At 37.7% G+C, this 23,984-nt stretch overlaps 1 protein-coding gene and 1 long non-coding RNA gene across 10 annotated transcripts in view; both read right to left on the reverse strand.

Annotated features, from left to right (window-relative positions):
* Window positions 1-9,650, reverse strand: part of LOC149131414 (uncharacterized) — a 35,046-nt gene extending 25,396 nt beyond the window's left edge. Inside the window, exon 1 of the long non-coding RNA XR_016237988.1 lies at window positions 9,265-9,650. This is a non-coding gene — a long non-coding RNA (uncharacterized LOC149131414). The remainder of the gene's footprint in view (window positions 1-9,264) is intronic.
* Window positions 9,651-12,030: 2,380 nt separating this feature from the next.
* LOC106873049 (BTB/POZ domain-containing protein 17) overlaps window positions 12,031-23,984 on the reverse strand; it is a 58,245-nt gene continuing 46,291 nt past the window's right edge. For all 9 annotated transcript variants that reach the window (XM_014920259.3, XM_089339835.1, XM_052975876.2 and 6 more), the window contains one exon: window positions 12,031-22,401. In XM_014920259.3, coding sequence (XP_014775745.1) covers window positions 21,306-22,401 — 1,096 coding nt within the window. In that variant the 3' untranslated portion in view covers window positions 12,031-21,305. The remainder of the gene's footprint in view (window positions 22,402-23,984) is intronic.

Consider the following 23,984-nt stretch of genomic DNA (forward strand, 5'->3'; position numbering starts at 1 on the left):
AAATATTTGATTACAAACTTCTTCTCATCGGAAGTTGGTTACAATTGGTCTTTTCATAAACCGTCAGAGCGCGATGTGCTCCTTACTAGCGCAGTTCTTGAGATGGTTGTGATCTGTAAACAGTTTTGAGTAGGAACCGGAAAAAAGAAGAATAAATATGCAATGCGCATGTGTACACTGAATTCTCAAAACGGAAGAGAAGAATAAAAACGCAATGTCAAACAGGTTATAAGATGGTCTGCATGCCACGTCTGACGTCACTATCACGCAGCTTTGCTGCAGTTTTCTTGTTTCATTTATTAAGGATCTTTTTAAAATGCAGTTTGACCCGTTTGCCTGTCCTGTGTATCATATGTGATACGCATATTTCCCTGGCCTCCATGCATGATATAAGACAGACATTCCCAATATTTTTCGACTACCAGAGTACTTACGTAAAGAAAGCTTTATATTACTCAGAACATACGAAACAAGAGCTAAATGACTAAAAACACGCATGGACGTTTAGGAAAAATTTATGAAAATAAATTGGATAGGCAAAGAGTTAACGAATGTTAATCAGTGATATTAATCAGTGTTTGATATGACGGTAAATTCTTTTTTATCTTTTTACTGTCATCACATTGATTTGTCATAAAATTTCCAAGACAACGTAACATATATATATATATACGACATCGCCAAGTCGCTTATCAATAATTAGAAGATTTATCTTAATCATATGCTCTTGAGATATCCCTTCATTCAAAACCGATGAAAAAATCCTTACACTAATAACTCTTTTAATCTGCCAACAATAATGGCATTACCATCAGCTGCGTCTCAAACTGTTGATCATAAAATCTATCTTGGAAATTTTCAAGAGAAGATTTCCTCATTACATTTTCTGTCTGTTAAGCAGAGGAGAAAGTATATATTGTTGCTGTTGTCATTATTATTATTATTATTATTATTATTATTATTATTATTATTATTATTATTATTATTATTATTTTATGTTTGACTTTTGTTTTGCATTTGTACAAGTTGGATCCAAGTCTCACCCAGAGACCTCAAGAGACAACAAGTTAGAAGTTCATGTAGGTGTTATGCCTAGGGTACCATATATTTGGATTTGTACAGTTTTGTTCAAGTGAATGTTTAAGAAACCATAAGAAAATTATGTGTTTGCTTTAAAATTTGAGATCACATAGACAGTATTATTATTATTATTATTATTATTATTATTATTATTATTATTATTATTATTATTATTATTATTATTATTATTATTATTAATATTATTATTATTATTATTATTATTATTATTATTATTATTATTATTATTATTATTATTATTAATATAGAAAGGATTGAGGTAACTCCTCCTGAAGATATAGAGTCAAAATTAAAAGAAGAGTGCTATTGTTATCTAGTGAACGATATTTCGACATCTTGTGTGTCTTCAACTGGTTCAAAAAATAATTTTGTCAATCTACTTCATTTTGGTTAATATAGAAACCAGTTGAAGACACACAAGATGTCGAAATATCGTTCACTAGATAACAATAACAATGGCACTCTTCTTTTAATTTTGACTCTATTATTATTATTATTATTATTATTAAGATGAATATCTACACCCTACTTAACTTTTACCACTCCACCTGTCTATTGTCAGAATCTCTTAAATTAATCTTATTTCGTATGTCTTATCTTTAAGTTGTTCTGAGTTTTTGCTTCTGTATCTCTATATAACTGTCTAAACAGTCAGTCTATGTTTCTATGCACGTATTGAATTCTTCTCCTCCTTCACCCTTTCCCATGGGTGTGTAATCATTAATGTTAATTAACGCCACTTCAGCCACTGTAGTGATGAGGCTGTTTCTTCGTCAGCTTGGATTTGTCTCAAGAAGTGATTGCACGCTCTGCAGACTCCAGAGTAACAAACCACTGGATAGGCCTAAATAGTCTTACGGTACACGAAGTCGAAAGTATGTACTTCTCCAGATCGATACCTAATAATAATAATAATAATAATAATAACAATAATAATAATAATAATAATAATAATAATAATAATAAGGCAGATATAGAACGTCTTTATCTACCAAGAAAAGAGGGAGGCCGAGGACTTCTACAGCTGGCATTATCAATGAAGGTAGCCACAGTTGGCCTAGACACCTATCTGAAAAACTCTGAGGACTGGATGCTAAAACTTGTCTTAAAACATGAAAGCAAGAAAGCATCTTACTCAGTAACAAAACAGGCAAAGGACTATCTAAGTGAATTCCAATTGCAACAAATTCAAGAATTAGACGAACTAGAAACACCTGCAGAAAAAGCTAAGCGCTTGAAAACCCGTGCAAAAATTGCTGCCTTAGATATTATGACTGAAAAATGTCATGGAAAACCTCTCAATGGCAAATACCCAAAGAGAGCGAATAATGCAGATATTGACAAAGCCCTTACCCACCAATGGTTAATGGCCTCTGGCTTGAAATCAGAAACAGAGGGGTTTATCATAGCAGCCCAAGATCAATGCCTACCTACAAAGAACTACCAGGCCAACATATTAAAGAACGGCAGCTCCCCATTATGTCGTATATGCCAACAACAAAATGAGACCATCGATCATGTTGTCTCCATGTGCAGTCTGCTTGCGCCTACAGAGTATCTCAACAGGCATGATAGAGCTGCACAATATATTCACTGGGTAATATGCAAAAACCTGGACTTGCCCCATGATAAAAACTGGTGGGAACACAAACCACCCCCAGTACTTGAAAATGATCACATTGCACTCCTCTGGAACTTCACCATTCAAACTGACAGAAAGATAGACGCAAATAGGCCAGACATCATACTGAAAGACTTCAGACAAAAATCATGCCTCCTCATTGATATGACTGTCCCAATCGATATAAACGTATCTGTCAAGACCTACCAAAAACTGAGCAAATATAAAGATCTTGAAATAGAAATTAGCAAAATGTGGAATCTGAAGACGAAAACAATACCTATTATCATAGGTGCTCTGGGAATGACAGCGAAACGGGCTGATTACTACCTAGCTCAGATACCAGGAAACCCCAAAATGGCTGAAGTTCAAAAGATAGTGCTCATGGGAACTGCCCATATCCTACGTAAAATACTGTCTATATGATCTCAAATTTTAAAGCAAACACATAATTTTCTTATGGTTTCTTAAACATTCACTTGAACAAAATTGTACAAATCCAAATATATGGTACCCTAGGCATAACACCTACATGAACTTCTAACTTGTTGTCTCTTGAGGTCTCTGGGTGAGACTTGGATCCAACTTGTACAAATGCAAAACAAAAGTCAAACATAAAATAATAATAATAATAATAAGTAAATATAAAGACTTGCTAATAGAAATTGAAGAAATGTAGCACCTCAAGGCAACTACCGTACCAGTGATTGTAGGATCTCTAGGAATGATAAAAAAAAAAGGTACTGAAACCTATTTGAAAATGATACCAGGCTTACCATCCCTACAGAAAGTGCAAAAAATCGTGTTAACTGGAACGACTCATGTACTGAGAACATTATCGCTGTGAAAACATCCATTCATGAATTTCATTTATTTATTGATTTTTTTTAAAATACATATTTTACCTGTGAATTTGCGTGTGTAAACTGGGAATGCATACAATGAGCTTCTTTGTCCTAGGTGTACGGAAAACACTCGGCGAGAAATGGAAGAAAATTTGAAGAAAGAGGAAAAAACAAAACATAATAATAATGGTTTCAAATTTTGGCACGGGGATAACAATTTCTTGGGAAGGGCTAAATCATTTACAGTGAACCTCACTACACAACTGGTTCTTATTTTATTGACTCTGAAACGATTAAAGGCAAATTCGACCACGGCGGTATTTGAACTCAGAATCTAAAGACGGACTTCTGCTAGCTCGCCGCTACTACTACTACTACTACTACTACTACTACTACTACTACTACTACTACTACTACTGATGATGATGATGATGATGGTTTTAAATTTTGGTACAAGGCCAGCAATTTCGGGGGAGGGGATGGGACGAGTTCATCGACCCTGTCTTCAACTGGTGCTCGTTTTATCGAGTCCAAAAGAATGAAAAGTAAAGTCGACTTCGGCGGAATTTGAACTCAGAACGCAAAGGACGGACGAAATTCCATCTGGTATTTTCCCCGCCGTGCTAACGATTCTGTGTGTGTGTGTGTGTGTGTGTGTGTGTGTGTGTGTGTGTGTGTGTGTGTGTGTGTCCATCCGTGTGTACGCGTGCACTCGTGACGGAAGTGAATGATGAACGCTAAAGATGTGTTAGTCATTGAAGACTCATTGAAGACTGTCAGCTGTTGCTCATGATGATGATGACGATGATGATGATGATGACAATGATGAAGGGGCGAAAAAAGATGATAAACATTTGATGCAGTGTCTTTCGTCACCTGTCCGTCACTTGAGCCGGAAAATAGTAGAGCGTGGCTAAGTAAACAGATTAGGTGTGCGTGTGTGTGTGTGTGTGTGTAGAGGGGCGATTGGAAGTAGTAGTAGTAGTAGTGGTGCTGTTGTTGTTGGTGGTGGTGGTATTGGTGGTGATGGTGGTGGTGGTATTAGTGGTGGTGGTGGTGGTGGTGGTGGTGGTGGTATTGGTGGTGATGGTGGTGGTGGTATTGGTGGTGGTGGTGGTGGTGGTATTGGTGGTGGTGGTATTGGTGGTGGTATTGGTGGTGGTGGTAGCAGCAGCAATAGTTGTTGTTCTTGTTTTTGTTGAGTTGATGATCTCTAATTAAGCAGGCGTACAGTCACAAGCGTTCCGGTCCTGGCCATGCTACTGATTCGTTAAGCTATCCAGTAACTCGTGCATCTTTATTCGATGTAGTCCGAGACAACACATTGTTAGAAAAAGACATTGGGGAATGATTTGAGGAAGGACTGGATGTTGTTTCTAGCAGGCCACAAGAACTCAAAGACAATGGAGGTGAATACAAAACAAGAGGAGTTTACATAAAAATAATTTAATCAGAATGGAAGGCAGTGCCCAATAAACTTTAAACAAGGTCTCTGACACTCGTGGGAAGTAGGAAAGTATCCTGGCTCGAATGCTTGCAAGAGTAGTCTCCGTTAAAAGCACTCAAGGAACCAGGATGACGCATCAAGTCTACCACCCTAGTAAGTCATGGAAGGATTCGAAATTAGAACTCGAAGACATGAGACAAACCTGACCACCTCAACAAAAGATCTGCTGTCTTATTTGTAATCACAAAAAAAAAAAAAATGCTTACCAACCACATATGGTTCCGGGTTCAGTCCCACTGCGTGGCATCTTGGGCAAGTGTCTTCTACTATAGCCTCGGGCCGACCAAAGTCTTGTGAGTGGATTTGGTAGACGGAAACTGAAAGAAGCCCGTCGTATATATATATATATATATGTGTGTGTGTGTGTGTGTGTGTGTGTGTGTGTGTGTGTGTGTTTGTCCCCCTAGCATTGCTTGACAACCGATGCTGGTGTGCTTATGTCCCCGTCACTTAGCGGTTCGGCAAAAGGGGCCGATAGAATAGAATAAGTACTAGGCTTACAAAGAATAAGTCCCGGGGTCGATTTGCTCGACTAAAGGCGGTGCTCCAGCATGGCCACAGTCAAATGACTGAAACAAGTAAAAGAGTAAAAGATTAAAAGAGTCAGTTGGGCCCAAAATTATGACTTGCGCATCAGTTAGTTTTAAGAGGAGTAAAATCTGTGCAATATCATCTGCATTCTTTTGCACTGATTCGTTTGGATCCAGAAATAGAGACAGTGTGAAAACGGTTGGAGATAAAACTGGAAGTTGGTGTGGCTAGAGACTTTGCGAAAACAGTTCACGAAGATTCACTCCGATATTTCTGTCTCAGATGATACCCTTAGCATTCTTCTAGTTTTTACCACTTTGACAATGAGATTATGTGGACCTTAACTGTCAAACAATGAGAACAACAAAACTAGCAGAAAAGTATTCCCTACACAAAAAGGATACTTTTCCCATATAGAAAGAACACTTTGGGCAATCGCTTGCAAAAATACGATAAAAATGTCATTGAGACAAGACTGATATCCTCTCCAGAAAGGAAACTATTGAAAAATGCCAGGAGGAAGATCACGTACAAGCAGTTTTGAATGGTGCAGACCCTAAGCCAGGGCAGACGGAAGAGTTCTTTAAAAACATATGAGACATTGCGTGGTACGTTGAGGTGGGCAGACAGCACGGCACAGAGGAGCTTATGTGTCACAACAAAGGGAAGGAGAAGAAAACTTCCACTCTCACGAGCTGTCAGAGGACTTCACCTTTTTACCAACTTGAATAGAACACCGAAGGACTGGAATACCACAATGAGTGCTATCAAGCGGAGAAATATTGAGAAGTGTCCAGAACCAAAACCACCTTCAATGCGAACTGAGCCTGGATAACCCTCGAGGTCCAACTGTCAACATCTATGACCCTACTACGTCGCCCATTTGCTTTAAGGGTGGGATGTCGATTTGTGTGACGGTGCCAACAGAGACTCGAATATACTTGATGCAGAAGTGTCTCGATAGAGTATTTGTTTGCACAACAGGCAGGAATGGTGTAGGGCATCCACAGTTTTGGTTGTTCTTCACAGCCAATTTAATAAAAAAAAATCATTGGCAGGAACCTCGCTATTAGAAACTAAATACATCATTCATCGATGAGGAAAGCCGAATTCAGGAACTACTGAAGAAAGAATTAATGGGGGAAGATCGTCAAAAACTAGTCTGAAGAGAGTGGAGTTGATAAAGCTTAGTTGAACAAAAGAGGTGATCAGAAAAGAAACCGTTACAGACGGCTTTGCATCGAAAATGGCATTTGGACGTTTCTCCGGCGTGAAATACGAAGGTTGCGTTGTCGTAATTAACCTGTGCAGTCTTCCACATGGAGAAGCAAAAGTTAATTGATGCGTCCTGGCGGAAGAGGTGCGACGTGGAAACTAAGCCACGATTAGGACTTCGATGTTTTACGACCGACGCGTATCATTCAACTGCAGACAGAAGTCTTCCAGTTGTGAGGAGGCTCTGGAAGAGGATCTATAGTGGTCTTGCAAGAGCTCCTTTGCATTTCTTTAAGAGGATTGCTGAGAATTCCTCAGGGCCTGTGGCTGAGTTCAAACTCATTTCATTAATGACTGATATTACATCAGTTTCCACTATTTTAAAGTAATCAATAATTACCATTTCTTTGTTTAGAGCTGTGGTTGCGAAGAACGCATCAGGCATAGCTAGCGTCCCAACGGGGGTGTAACAAACATATTTGTTTTGTACATTCAGTATTTCACTGAACTTCTTGGAGTTTAAAGTCAGTGAACCATCTTTCTCGAACAGTGGCCATGTATTAAAGCAGACTCTTTTGTAAATCTATATACGGCTTTAAGGTTTGTCTTTACATTTTTGACAGCCCTGGCTTCTTTCTCTGTTTTGTCCTTTTCATGGAAGAGTCTGAGTTCATTTTTGACCTCAAGCAATGTTTGTTTGCTATTCTTTAGTGGCCTATTTAGACGGTTTAAGATTTTGATCGTTGTCTCGTTAAAAGTCTCCTACCCATGGGAATTATATTTTTCTGTTGGTATTACGTTCTCTCTGAAACAAACTTACTACATATGCCATGCATAGCTGTTATAGAGTGCTGCAGCTTTATGTCTGAATATCCTTCCAAACAGCTTTATGAAAGTTCAGGCTGGAGAGGAATTGGGTACTTCTAGCAGCCTGCATGTCTACAGTTTTCTACGGACCATACATTGTTAGTTCTATTAAGTTATGGTTCGAGAAAACCGTCGGTGTTACCTTAACATTATGGATGAGTGCCGTATTATTTGTGAAGCTGAGGTCCAGATCATTTCTATCTCTTGTTGGCTGGAGAACTGTTTGTTCCATGAGGAGCAGGTTTGTGGGGTCAAGTAGAGATTCAGTTTGCCTCTGACCATGCAAGGACATACCTGAGAGAAGGCGCCCCTCAGGCTATTCGACATTAGAGAGGTTGGAATCCCCTAGAAGTATGTGAAGGCTATCATCTAGTTTGATTAATACTTTTTCCATCTTTTTGAGGCACTCTTCACACCAGTCCTCATTATTTGGGCATACGACTGGCGATACGCAGAACATATTACCATTTTCATCTGTTTAATGTGTACCAAGAGAATATCACAGACTGAGTTTGAATGTGACAGCAGGACTACAAGAATGATATCTACCTGGATGAACATCACAACTTCACCAAGAGTCTTTTCTCTCCTCTCAGTCTAAAATACAACATACTCTGGTGTGTATCTCAGCCTCTAATGTGTTTCTGTTAGTATTATGCATATTGCTTGATTACATGTCACTAAGTCTCTCAGATATTGGACCTTGGGTTAGTGGGACGTTACAAGGCCCTTGATGTTCAGCAGGAATACTGATGTGACATATAGGGTGATGGTAGTGGCCATTGGTCTGACATATGTAGAGGTGGCCAAGCTGGATCTTTTGTTGTTTGCGGTGGTCTTGAGTACTGGTACATGTTTCTCAGATTCAATGTCTGTTGAAGCAAGGTCAGCTGTCTTACAATCCTCTGTGCCGTTTCCCAAAAAGACCGTTTTTCATCAGCTGCTGTCCACACTACATCTACAATTTGTTTCGACTTAGGAGCAGTGCATGCACCGTCCATGTATTTTCATGGTGGAAGCATCGTAGTCTGTGACCTGGTCGTGTGTTCTTGGGGTGAGTGAAACGAGTACCGCTCACATATCCCAATATCTCCATGCCAGCAGGTACCCTTTGCATATATATCCCTGTGTGTGTGTGTGTGTGTGTATCAGAGTGAATGGAAATGGTTAAGTGTAGCCATCCAACTACAAATGGGGATACGTCGGATAACGGCGGCGGGTTAACTAACCCGGTGATGTATATAAAAAATAGAAATTTTTATTTTTTATCGATTTCTGTAATTTTTTAAAATTTCCATCCGGTTACATTATATTTGTCATTTTCATTATGACCACACTATATGTTCGCTTGTTTGTCCTTGTAATGTCCCCTCTGTGTTAGGCCCTGTGTTGCCAATGAAAACAATAGTGACAACAAGGTCAAGGGTAGCTCTGATTGGTTGTATGCAAATGAGTTCATTACTGGAGTCCGGAACTCTCGTGGGAAAAAAAAATTCGTGTCCCGGCATGACCTCAATCTAATGAATGAATGAAACAAGTAAAAAAAAAAAAAAAAACTATAACATAATATGAATACATACACGGTGAATACTACCTGCATCTGTTCGTGGTGGATCACTTTCTTTAAAATATCGAAGTGGAGCGTAGTTGTAAAAAGGCTGAAAAAGATTGTCTTGGGATGATCGTTTCCAAATGGCTAAAAGAAATCCAAGACAAGTTCCACTGAAGTAAATGGAAGTAGACTTTAACTCTTTCACATATTCCTTCATACAGGGCCCCGACTCAGTATTACAGACAATAATTTCAGGTTGAGAAGAAATAACTTCATTTTCATCTCTGCTGTCAACACATTTGATTCATTAAAAACGCAGAGGTAGGCTGTTACTTCCCTTTAATTTAAGGACTTACTGAGTTCTTTCCCTTACAACAGTCTACATTTAATAATTTTCCTTTCCGACGTCATGCCAGGATGTGTTGAAATACTCTTCTTGCTGTCATACGGACGTGCGTTCATTCATTTATACACACACATACATAGCACATAAATACATATGTATGCATCTAGACATGAAAATATATACATAAAAACGCATCCATAAAACAAACATACAAATCTACGCATACACTAACACCAAATACTGCACACACACACACAAATATCTAGATGATGTTGATAAAAGTTCCAATGAAGGAGCCTTGAATCTATGTTAGAGTCCGGCTCTTTCTCTATGGACAAGAAATACAGAAATGAAACTGATTGATAACATACATACATTACAATGGCACCTGTAGCAAAACACGTGCCACTAAATAATATTACAGCCGAATAAAGAAAATTTGGACCCCAGAACTCTCTGCAACCAATAAAATAGTGGCCCCACAATGTACCAGTAACTCATAGCAACATGTGGGCTGCTTGATTGGACGCTTCATGAGAGCCATTGATGTGAAAACCGGAAAAATACAAACAAACGCACGTAATTTCCACATAAACAGTGACGTAGACTGCCTCTAGCTAAAACGAAAACAAGGCGGCAGAGTTTTAACATCGATCCAAAATGCCTTTGAATGTCGTATCATATCCTTTCGGCAACATCTTTTAAACACAAGGTGTCGAAGTGCATCTCTTGATTAAGTTTGCATACTGATACTTATGTACAGTTATTTCCTTTTATATAAACGATGAGGAAAATATGAATGCCAAAAAAATAGTAAAAAACGACAAGATAGATAGATAAGAGAGAGAGAGAGAGAGAGAAAACCGGAAGAATCATTTGCACATTACTCTTTTACTTGTTTCAGTCATTTGACTGCGGCCATGCTGGAGCACCGCCTTTAGTCGAGCAAATCGACCCCAGGACTTATTCTTTGTAAGCCTAGTACTTATTCTATCGGTTTCTTTTTGCCGAACCGCTAGGTTACGGGGACGTAAACACACTAGCATCGGGGGGACAAACACATACATATATACGACGGGCTTCTTTCAGTTTCCGTCTACCAAATCCACTCACAAGGCTTTGGTCGGCCCGAGGCTATAGTCGAAGACACTTGCCCAAGGTGCCATACAGTGGGACTGAACCCGGAACCATGTGATTGGTAAGCAAGCTACTTACCACACAGCCACTTCTGTGCCTATGTAAACAATATGATTGTTTACTTTTAGTATGGCATTGTAGGGTAGGTGTAAGAAACCAGATATGGCTTGTTTGAGCATTAAACAAGTAAAATATTTTGACTGGATATGGTCGGTTTAAATGCTAAAGGGCTAAACTAATTACATCATTTCACATTCATGATGGAATAATTTTATTCGAAATGAGAAAAATAAAGTAGAGTATCTTTTATACTCATTTTGAATGTGAAATGGTATAGTTGCAAAAAGACTTACTCACCAACACTTTACAACTTTTGACCTGCAAATGATGCTGTCTCCTTTCTCTACCTTTCTAGCACTACTTCAACTTGCTAGATACAATACAGTGCTCACCCACGGCAACCTCCAAACACATATCTATTCTATTCTTATTACTTCTACAGAGTCTCACCTGCCAAACTTAACTACCAGGTGCAATCTTTTCTTCTCAGGACATTAACCCTTCTCATCAGCATTTTTTCCTGCAGATGTTGGCTTATGATATTTAAACTGAACAGTCATATCAACCTCAAAGGGTCTGCATAGCTTGTAACCCATTAGACTCTTCCTCCTCAATATCCTCATCACTGAAAAGAATTGAAGAACATATTGCAGCAAACCAATAATTATTTACCTATATTTATGAACAATAACCTAAATAACATGGTTTTGAAGTCATGGAAACAGCATAAGAAAATAACCTCATTGCCTTAATATTGTAAATGTTTTTTAGTTGTCATCGTAATTAGTCTCTCTCTATCACCTTTCAACAGCATTCTATATTAAGGAACAGTAGAACAATTTAACAACATAATAAAAATAAGTTTTATTTTTGATGATGCTTGGTTTTACAATTCCTGTGTCACTCAGCTTAGCAGCCGCTGATTAATTTGTAATCGGTAATTGGAAGGTTTAGAGCTTCCTTGATGCATGCTAGAAGAGCAAGTAGCTATCACCATCGAAGGCATCGAGGTGAAGAGTGCTTCGTTGAGGTGCGAGGAGTTGTCACGTAGAAGGTCTATCGCTCAACTGCCTAAGAAAGTGAAACTCACTCTTTAAGTACCAGTTTTACTACGCATGCGCACTCGAGGGGCTTCCGGTGGTGAAGTCCCTTGCGCATGCGCAGAATAGTACTTCCTCAATGGCGGCTATAATTTCGCGCCACTACAATATCTTAACACACATTGAATAAAAACAATATAACAAAACAAAATGATATTCAAATTTTTAATAAAATACATTTCATTCATGCAGAAGAAATATTTCAAGACTTGGAATGAAGCCATTTTAATAGGGGCCCAGATACTGGACAGACAGTAATTACATGATCAAGTCAAACACCTTTACACAGATTTTGGATGTTCTTGTGGCTGATTTTTTTTCCTCATTACTTTACAGAAAAATCTCTTTCACAACAGAATTTCTTACACCCTTTTCATGTATAATTTGGGAAGTAGGTTATTTTATATTATAATGGTGCAGTCAGAAGAAATAGGGTAGCACAGTGATTTTTACCACACACCAGTGACTGGAGAAAAGAACTATGAATGAAGCTTGCTGCTGAAGGAACAAGTTTGACAAAGATATTGAATTTTCTATTGTCAGACTGAAGAACTCATCTGAATAGCTGCAATAGACTGGATTCTACTAAAAATACCTAAAGGCTTTCTGGCAGAATTAACCTGGGTGAAACATTGGGTACACTACCCAAGAGCAGATACAATTCACCTGATGGGATTCTGCACAGTTCTTGTCTGCCCAGTTTCACTTCTCAGGCTTTATTCGACTCAAAATAACGATAGAAGACATTTACTGAAAGGGCTGAGTGGTTGAAACAAACAGACAACCTCATGGCCACATATGTATATATGTGTGCATATATGTACATACATATACACACATGTATACATATATATGTATATATGTGTGTGTGTGTGCATATGTATATATGCATATATACATATATATACACACACATACATATATATATATATATATACATAAAATGTTGACTTTAAAGAGACTTGTCAAACTTTAGAATTCATCATCAAAATTCTTAGGAGTAGGAATTGAACTAGTCTTCTAAATATTTCTGCTCTATATTGAATACTCTTACATTAAATTGTCAATAAGTATGTGTGCAAGTGTACATAGTTATAAATATCATATATACACATATATACATAAACATGTATATGCATTAATACATATTCATATATATATATATATATATATATACATGCACATACATATACATGTATATGTACCTATATATATTTTATTTATTTATTTGTGCCCTTTTAAAGCCTAGCCAAGCTCATGGGCTCGGTTTCCCGGTTTCTATGGCATATGTGTTCTCCCCAGCTGGACGGGACGCCAGTCTATTGCAGCATTACTCAAGAAACAGGAAGAAAGAGTGAAAGAAAGTTGGGCCAAAAGTGTACAAGAGGGGTCGCCACCACCGCCTGCCAGAATCTTATGGAGCTTTAGGTGTTTTTGTTCAATAAACAGACACAACGCCCAGTCTGGGAATCGAAACCGCGATCCTTCGACTGCATGTCCGCTGCCCTAACCACTGGGCTATTATATATATATTTCGATTCATTGAGAGCTGTGTAACAAGTATAGATTCGACAGAGCAAGGATGTGCAATGGGCAAACTCCAGAATGAGTAATAGAGAATGACAAGGTAAAGATACTGAGGAATGTAATGATCCAATGTAATCATGGAATTGGACATTAAAATCTACATATAGACCAGTGGTTCACAACTGGGGTCAATGCAACAAAATAGTAAATTAGGGATCCATGATAATATTTTATGGGACCCTGAAAAAATTGTGCATTAGTTGTATATATTGCAAGAAAGCGCTAAGTTTTTTTCTCCAATATTTTACGTAGTTCAACCTATGGTTAACACGTGAAAAACAAAAGAGGCATTATGAAAGAAGTTTCAATAAAACTAGTTTTTAAACACTGAATGGCTATGGGGGAGTCCACCAGAATAAAATAGCAATCAAAAGGGGTCCTCAGATGAAAAATGGTTGAGAATCCCTGGTATAGAGATTCTGAATAGAGAGAAGAAAAACTTGCTTAATCCTAGATATTACATGACCTTGCAATGACAAAATATTGGGAGAAGAAGCAAAGGAGGCCGAATATGATGATTTGAAGAGGCAAATAAAAAAGATTGTGGTCATCGAAGAAGATGAGCATCAAACTTATTGTTGTTGGAGCCTTGGAAACAAAATTCAGAAACTGGATTGAAGAGGCAAGGGTAAATGTGAAGCCAGAGCAGCTGAAGAAAATATGCTTGGAGCTGCACAAATCGTCAGCAGAGTTCTTGTAATCTGAAGTGTTATCTCAGTCCACAGGTTGGACACTTTGACTGAGGACTAGTGAACCAGATGGCTACACCAGGCTCCAATCTGATTTGGCAAAGTTTCTACAGCTGGATGCCCTTCCTAACGCCGACCACTCCGAGAGTGTAGTGGGTGCTTTTACGTGCCACCAGCACGAAGGCCAGTCAGGCGGTACTGGCAACGGTCACGCTCAAATAGTATTTTTTACGTGCCACCTGCACAGGAGCCAGTCCAGTGGCACTGGCAACAATCTCGCTCGAATGTCTTACACGTGCCACCGGCACAAGAGTCAGGAAGGCGACGCTGGGCACAGGTGCCATCACGATTCCGCTTTCTAACTGATCAAATTTGGCCTTTCAACTGAAAACTTGTTACAATCTTTAACAAAGTTGCTGTGTTAAACAAGGATAATAATTTCTAAGATTTGTACAGGACCACACATTTTGAAGAAAACAATTAAATCCACCCCAGTATATGACTGATACCTTATTTGATTGAACTCAGAATAATAAAAGGCAAATTCAAGGATTTGAAACCAATGTAAAGAGATGTAATGAAATATTGCAAGGCATCAGTTGGAAGCTCTACTGATTCTGCTAATCTGCTAATCCACCACCCTAAATAATCATCCTCATTGATTTAACATTTACTTTCCCATGCTCGTATGAATCAGATGAGATTCTGTTGAGGAGGAATTTTCAAGTGAGGGTTGGGGTCAGGAAGGAGGACATCCACTCCTTTCTGACACCAAGCCCAGCATACATACATACATATATATATATATATATATATATATATATATATATATATATATATACATACATATAATGGACTTTTTACAGCCTATGACTTTCAGTAACACTCATGAGGCATTGGGTAATATCTGTGGCAATAGTACAGTACATCAGCTGATAGTGTCCAGGCAGTGAGACCAAACCTTTAACCATGTGGTTCTGAACGCCACAAAAAGAAAAAAAAAAAAAATACACTATGCCCAGAGATAAATCTATCAACAAAAAAAATACAGACGAATACCGATCAGCTAGCCTTAAGAAACTTCGCTACGAGCAATGTTTACATGCTGAGAACTCGGTGACGGTGTTGTCTCAAAAAATTGACCCTAAACAGACAAATCTGTCCCCTAATGTCAACGCCAAAGCTCGTCATGCCTCAATGATAACAAAGCAGATTACAAACCAGATTGGTCGTCGACCAAATCACAAAGGGCCACGTACTCGGTATAGATCAGTTAGCCTTCAGAAGCTACGTCACGAGAGCTTGGAGACGGTGTTGTCTCAAAAAATTAACCCTAAACAGACAGATCCGTCTCCTAGCGTCAACGTCGAAGCTAGTTATGCCTCACTGTTAACAAAACAAAATACAAACCGGAATGGTCATCGACTGGATTATAAAGGACCATGTACTCGAATGATGAACCAGATTCGAGACGAGAAATCTGCTACTGGTTCAAATCTTCCCGACACACAGGAGCTGGAAGCACCCCACAACTGGAATATTCCAACAGATGGCCATCCATGCTCATCACCAAAGAACCAAAAGAAAAAGAATGAAAAATGGTCTAGGGAAGATAATAAAGAAGTTCTTACGGCCTTCTACCATGCCATATATTTCCCCACAAATAAATCGAATATTGTACAAACCTACTTAAACTGGAGACAGAAACACCTTGAAATAAGACTCTACATAGACAGTAACAAACTTGCCGATGTCAGAAGAAACATCATGAAAAAAAGTTACTAACTGAAGTAGAGATTGACCAAATTAAACAAGCAGTAAGGGATAAAAAGAATGAAACTGCAGCTAAAGAAGATAGTACAGAGGAAATAATTATAAACCAGCCCAAGGCTGATGAAAATACAGTAATGATTGAAAGAGTTAATGTAACTGATAGACAAAGTGAAATACTCTCTGAACCAACCATAAACACTAAGGCAGGCAAAAATCAAATAGATGAAGAAAGTCATACAGAAATCGACGCAACAGAACTACATGATCTAAAAAATCAAATCATGACTGAATGGCTGAAAATTAAAGAAACCAGTATGAATGAATGTGACACTCTCCCCAAAATTCGCAATTCTAACCAAAACCTGAAAATAATTGGTAAAATCTGCCTTGCACTTAAGGATATAATTTCAGCTAATGATGTTGATATTACAGATCTCAACCACCTGTACTATGCATCCGCAAACATTTCAACGGTTCTATGTGGTGAAAAGATTAGAAAACGACAACATTCCTACAAAAAGCCTTCTTGGCAAGAGCGCATTCAACACCAAATTAAGCTGCTTAGATCTGACATAGAATGTTTGAAAAATCATAAATTTGACAAGAGTATCAAACCTACAAAGACCAAAAAACTAAAGAAAAAATATAATATGAAAACCATAGTTGACATTGATGCCACCATAGAAACCATCAAGCAAAAGGTATGTGCTAAAGCTGCCCATATAGCAAGGTGTGAAAAGCGTATTAGATTCTTCAGATATAATAACATGTTCAAAATTTTTTAATAGAAAGTAGCATATTCCCTAATGAGCAAAAGGGATGTAAACGTGGATTTTATGGTTGTAAAGATCAGCTTCTCATTAATAAGATGATCGTAAAAGATTGTCACAAGCGACACAAACACTTGTCAATAGCCTGGATAGACTATAAAAAGGCCTTTGATAGCCTACCACAAAGCTGGATTAGGAAATGTCTGGAAATGTATAAAATAGCCCCTACTCTGCAAAATTTTTTATCTGTAAGTATGAGATCATGGAGAACCACACTGACGTTGAACAATGACAATGAATCTCTAAATGCTGGAGATGTAAGAATTTCATGTGGCATTTTCCAGGGTGACTCACTATCATCACTTCTCTTCTGTCTAGCCTTAATACCTCTCTCAAAATTGCTCAATGATGCACAGTATGGTTATAAAATATTTGATAAAAATATAAATCATCTCATTTACATGGATGATTTAAAGCTCTTTGCAAAAAATGACCAACAACTCAAAGGCCTACTAGCGATTGTTAAACAATTCAGTGATGACATCAGGATGCAATTTGGCCTTGATAAATGTGCAAAAGCTACCTTTATCAAAGGAAAAATGACAAAAACATCTAATGTGAACCTTGACAAGCAAAATGTCATAAAAGAGTTAGAACCAGCGGAGAGCTACAAATGCCTAGGGGTAATTGAAGGGGACAATATCAAGCATTCAGTGATGAGGGAAAGGATCAGAAGAGAATGTTATCGCAGGGTGAGAGCAATACTGAAGACAGAGCTGAACGCAAGAAACAGGATCGAAGCGATCAATGCTCTAGCCATACCAGTCGTGACTTACAGTTTCAATATCGTTAACTGGTCAATTACTGAAATATGTAATGTTGACAGAAAAATACGAAAACTGTTGACAATGCATAGAATGCACCACACTAAGGCAGATATAGAACGTCTTTATCTGCCAAGAAAAGAGGGAGGCTGTGGACTTCTACAGCTGGAATTAACAATGAAGGTAGCCACAATTGGCCTAGACACTTATCTGAAAAACTCTGAGGACTGGATGCTAAAAGCATCTTACTCAGTAAGAAAACAGGCAAAGGAATATCTAAGTGAATTCCAATTACAACAAATTCAAGAATTAGACGAACACCCGCAGAAAAAGTTAAGCGCTTGAAAACATTATGTACAAATCCAAATATATGGTACCCTAGGTATAACACCTACATGAACTTCTAACTTGTTGTCTCTTGAGGTCTCTGGGTGAGACTTAGATCCAACTTGTACAAATGCAAAGCAAAAGTCAAACATAAAATCATCATCATCATCGTCGTTTAAGGTCCGCTTTCCATGCTAGTATGGGTTAAACGATTTGACTGAGGACTGGTGAAACAATAATAATAATTATCCTTTCTACTATAGGCACAAGACCTGAAATTTTGGGGGAGGGGACTAGTTGATTACATCGCCCCCAGTGTTTAACTGGTAACTAATTTATTGATTCTGAAAGGATGAAAGGCAAAGTCGACCTCAGCAGAATTTGAACTCAGAACGTAGCAACGGGCAAAATACTACTAAGCATTTCACTCGGTGTGCTAATGATTCTGCCAGCCTGCGGCCTTTTTTTCTTTTTTTTTTTTTGAAGGACAATTTGAAATGAAGTGTTTTGCTCAAGAACACAACACATTGTCCAGTCCAGGAATTGAAACCACAATCTTAGAACCATGAGTCTAACAACCTAACCACTAGGCCTTGTGCCCCGACTAATAATGATGATGATGATGGACTCTCCCACCGAAGACAAAATATGAGCATTCACCTTTTGCCGAATGACCTGCACAAATGATTTGTTTAGAGTGATCAAATGTTCATGCCCACACATCAGTTCACTCTCTTCATCAAACCGATGTTGTCTGAACAGGTGCATCAGGTGTCAAAATGATTGCAGAGCAACATGAAATGCGTTGCTCAAGAACACAACGCATCACCTGGTCTAGGAATTGAAATCATGATTACTAGATCATGAGTGCAACACTCTAACCACTAAGCCATTTGCCCTCACCAATAATAACTGTTGTTGTTGATGTTCTAGGTTTAGGCTCAAAGCCAGCAATTTTGAGTGGGAAAAGGGAGTGATTTGTCAATAGTCACTTCTCAAAATGATTTCCCACTTTTGCTGAAGGTTATATAAGTTTGTTGTTGGGAGGGGAACAATCAATTAACCCTTTGGTGTTTAAGTCGGCCATATCCGGCCCAAATGTTCTACGTTTTATATTCAAACTGGCCATATCTAGCCTCTCACACCTAACCTACATTGATATTCTAAGAATAAACTATCTCACCATCGAAATTTCAAAGCTGTAAGATAATGTATGATTAATTCAAAACAATTTGAGTGAAAAAAGTATTATATTTAACAAATTAATCTGAAGACTAAAGGGTTAAATAAATACCAGTGAAGGTAAAACCCCCCCTTTTTATTAACTCCAGAACAAAAAAGCAAAGCAGACCTCTGTGTGATTTGATCTCAGAGTGTAGAGGTAAGGAGGGAATAACAATGACTACAATAAGGCAATACTTTACCATCTTTGACTTCTCTGCCTCTTTGAACAAAATTACTAATACTACTTATAATAATAGTAATAAAATACTACTACTACCACTACTACTACTACTTTTAAAAATAATTGTAATAGATTAATCATTTTCTAATATAGACACAAAGCTATAAATATTGGTTGAGGGGTAGGTATAGTCAAACAAATACATAAGGTGGGCCATATGACCCAGAAATGGATGATAGCAACATTTGTATGTTTTTAGGGAATTTAATTATGACATCGTGAGTGCAAGACACCAAGAACAAGGAAGCTATTGAACCAGTATACTATAGGCTGCATTAGCACTTTTTTGTATCATAATTTGAATATTGATAGTTATCGCCAAGCCAGCATGGCAGTCCAAAAAATAGGACGAATGCTGCCGTTGATTAGCTCCAAGAGGCCATCACCTCTCTAGTTAGCTATGTGACACACGAACCTTTGTCCTTTATAACCTTCAAACAGGGGAGGTCAGCCGCTTCCCCTTGCTGGTCTGGCATCTACAGACTAGTTTCTGGGTGTTGCCCCTTATCAATGCAGAGCAGCCGAACCCAGCAGGCGTCGCTACTGACCGTCTGTACGAAGGATTATTTACCTAAATTCAGTGGAATACATCCACTGGTTTTCAGAAATAGAGATATTAATATTTCTAAGTCTCTCTAAAGGAGACTACGGCAGCGGTACTGGATATTAATAGTTATTGATTTTCTTTTGGTGACAGACATTGGATGTGCCATGGATGACATAAAAAGAAAATACTCTAAGCAAAGGCAGAATATGTTGGCCATCACTATTTTAGATAAACCTCCAAAATGTGATTGATACTTCTTTTTTGATTCCAGGAGGATGTAAAAGATAAAGTTGACCTCAGCAGGATTTGAACTCAGATTGTAAAGTGAGCAAACGAGATGTAGCAGAGCATTTTGTCCAGTGTGTTGCTGATTTTTCCACCTCTTATTTCTTTACTGCCCACAAGGGGCTACACACAGAGGGAACAAACAAGGACAGACAAACGGATTAAGTCGATTATATCGACCCCAGTGCGTAACTTGTACTTATTTAATCGACCCCGAAAGGATGAAAGGCAAAGTCGACCTCGGCGGAATTTGAACTCAGAATGTAACGGCAGACGAAATACCGCTAAGCATTTCGCCCAGCGTGCTAACGTTTCTGCCAGCTCACCACCTCTACTGCCTCACTGCTGATAGAAGCCTTTCAAGCATTGCCACAAAGTCAAATACTTGTAAAGGAGGGAGACAGTCAACTGAATTTTTTTTCCTTATATTATTGGTGTTTCTTTTAATTTGTTTTTATCAATCTCGGAAGGTTAAAACGAGTCAAATTTGACAGGGTTGGGGTTCAGCATTTAAATAATGTAAGGTACTTTGTTTAACATTTTATAGTTTCTGCCACTCAGTCAACCTAATAATAAAAATAACAAGCAGTTTCATGAAACGCAAGAATTATTTGCATCTTTCACACAGAATCATGAAAAAAAAAAAAAATGGTGACTTCATTCAGATTAAATAAAATTACAAAAGAAGGATTATCTTAATATTTTTTTCTACAAAATCTGTTTTATGACAAAAGAGCAGGTTTAACTTTGATAAATATCAATTCATATCTACACTGAAAATGAATATTTTTGTTTTTAAATCTGAATTTTAAAAGAAATCATATGAAAAATGTTTTTCACAGCCAAGAGGAGATATGAAAAAAAAAAAAAAAAAAAAAATCTCCCTTTATTTTGTTTCAATTATTTAGTTTGTATATGTGTGTATGTATGTATATGTGTGTGTGTGTGTATATATATATGTGTGTATGTATGTATGTATATGTGTGTGTGTGTATATATATATATATATGTATGCATGCATGCATACATACATACACATATATATGCATATATGTAAACACACATAGATATATATATATGCAAACACATACACACATACACGCGTTATTCTGTCACAATATATGAAAGGTATCTCAGCAAAGCATAGGCAAATGTATCTCTAGTTATTAAAATTCTGTGAGGTTTGTATAACCTTCTGTACTTTTATAAAAATACTTCCTACTAAATTTCCATCGATGAGATACACAGAATCTTTTTGCGTCAACAATTTCAAAGGTATTACATTCTCAACAACAGCCCCACAGCTATCTCGACTAAATGTGTGGGCACCATGGTAGGTGTACACAACATATTCCAAGTCTTTCTTTTTACCATAGAATACAATTGTGAACTCTACTTTAAGGGCCAGATCTGGTGTCACCGTACAGTCTATGTTCATCATGGTCATATCTGTCTGACGACCAAGATAACGTCCATATAAAGAATATGCACTGAAATAGCCCTTTGAGAAGAATTCCACACGGAAAGTAAATTTCTTAACAACTGTTCGGGAGGGAGCAGCATAAACAATTGGTACATCAAACATCGCATCGATTTTGCTGTTAATTTTGGTTACTTCCCGGTACTTCTGAAGACCAATTTTGCAACAAATAGAATATGAGTCATCCGTGTAATTTCGGTAAGGTTCCTTGCCAATATCAGTAAGAACATCAGACGAAAGTGAATGATAGCGATAAGCTGCATTTAATGGTGGACTGAAAATGTCTGGGTTATTATGACACAAATTGGAAGACTCAATGTCCAAGAGTTGGCGTGGTGTCATCATACTAAAGCGTAACAGCGGAATTATTTTTGCCAAATTATCTTCAGTTTTTTCTAGTCGGCTTTCAGAAACCACCAGCCATTTCTCAACCTCCTTCCAGAGAGCAGCTTCACTGCTAACAAGAAGCTCAGAGTTTTTCAAGAACTCTTCAACTTCAGAGTCAGAAACGTCCAGCCAATCAGCTGTGCGAAGAATAAGGTCAAAGTTTGATGTGATGAATTTCAAGCAGTTGGCTGCCAACTCATCCTGGTTAGTCATTTTGGCATACTGGTACCACGTCAGTGTCCTGTTAGTGTCTGGTGATTCCACAATGTGTCGCAGCATATAATCTACACAAGATTTACGTAAACTAGACAGAGAGTATTTATCCGCAAGTAAGAGTATTGGAAGAGTCGTGTCTGTTGTAAGTTCTACTTTGCCGCAATATATATACCTGAAAAACATGAAAAATAAAAGAGATGATAAAACTAAACCGAAACATATCAATGACAATAACAGCAACATCATCAACGAGGAAACAGAGGTGGGAAACCTCTTAATCAAAGATAAAATCTTGCCGGCATATGAATAAAAAGTATGGTGACTTATTGCACTGTTGTGATGAAGTTCTCAGGAAAAGGAAATGGTGCATGCTGAAAAGTTTCTATCTATATAATATGAAATGAAATTATTCTTAGATTTTAGAGGGATTAAATTACCAAACAAGGTTATGTGATTTTGTATATTTGATCAATAATTACAAGTTACTTAAACAGTTTAAGGCCAGTGGATTGAAGGAAAAAAATCAGCAAAGATCGTTTAACTGAAGCAAATGTTGGTTTAAGAAAGCCAAGAACATCCTGTGTTTTTTTTTCTCTTCAGGTACACTATTCTCTGGATTACATTATCCAATGTTGGGATAAGGTTTCCAGGAGATTTGGTTGATATTTCTGCAAGATCAATGATCATATAGTGGATATCTTATTAGTCTGCACTTTATTAGTAAGACAACAAACTTTGAATCATATAGTATCTTGAAGATGATAAAGTATGAGATATAGCAATAGAATAAAGATAACTTAACGGAAAAAGACAAAGATTAGGAAATAATGATGATATTCACAAAACACCACAGATATTTAGGAAGGGTAATAATCTATTATAATCAATTATATCATCACCAGAAGCATAAAGACAAAATCAATTGATATGGGATTTGAATACAAAGCATAAATAGATATAACTAAATGATGCAGGACGTTGTGCCTACTGTTCTACTGAGTCTGCAATTAACAGCCCAGTAAGAATAATAATAATGATATATATATATTTTCTAGAATGCTCTTCTATCTATCAGGTAGACTTGCAAGGCCCCACTTCCAAAATTCACTTGTCCGTGACAAAAAATACTCATCCAGTATTGTTCTGACCTCATCTACAGAATTCATGTTTTTTCCATCCAAACAATTTTGAAGACAGCAGAATAAATGATAATCAGATGGAGCAATGTGCAGCAAATATAGTGGGCAAGGCATAGTTTCTCATTCAAACTGCTCCAGCCTTTAGAATGTTATCCTTGCTGTATGTGGCCAAACATTATCCTCATGGAAGAACACCTTTTGTCTTGAAACCAAAGATAGTCATTTTTGTTCCAGTTCTGACTTGAAAGACTGGTTGAATGACCAAATCCAAGCTTCTCTGCTAGCTTCTCAACAGTTATGATGGGATTTTGTTCCACCAGGGTTTGCAGAATGTATTCGTCAACCTCTACAGGTCTTCCAGGATGAGGCTTGTCTTCTAGGCCGTAGTTTCTGGCTTGGATTTTCTGGAACCACTGTTGACACTGGTTTATGCTTATTGTCCGATCCCCATATACTGCATTAATATTCCTTGCCTTTTCCGTTATGTTGATGCCTTTATTGAACTCATAAAGCAAAATATGCTGAATATGCTCCTTTGTCACTTCCATTATAGCTTTGAAAAAGTAACTGTTAAAATCGAACTGCACTAGGAATAAGGACAAGGTAAATTTACCAC

This window comes from Octopus bimaculoides, chromosome 22, assembly GCF_046866305.1.
Source record: "Octopus bimaculoides isolate indiv1 chromosome 22, ASM4686630v1, whole genome shotgun sequence".
NCBI classification, from domain to species: domain Eukaryota; kingdom Metazoa; phylum Mollusca; class Cephalopoda; order Octopoda; family Octopodidae; genus Octopus; species Octopus bimaculoides.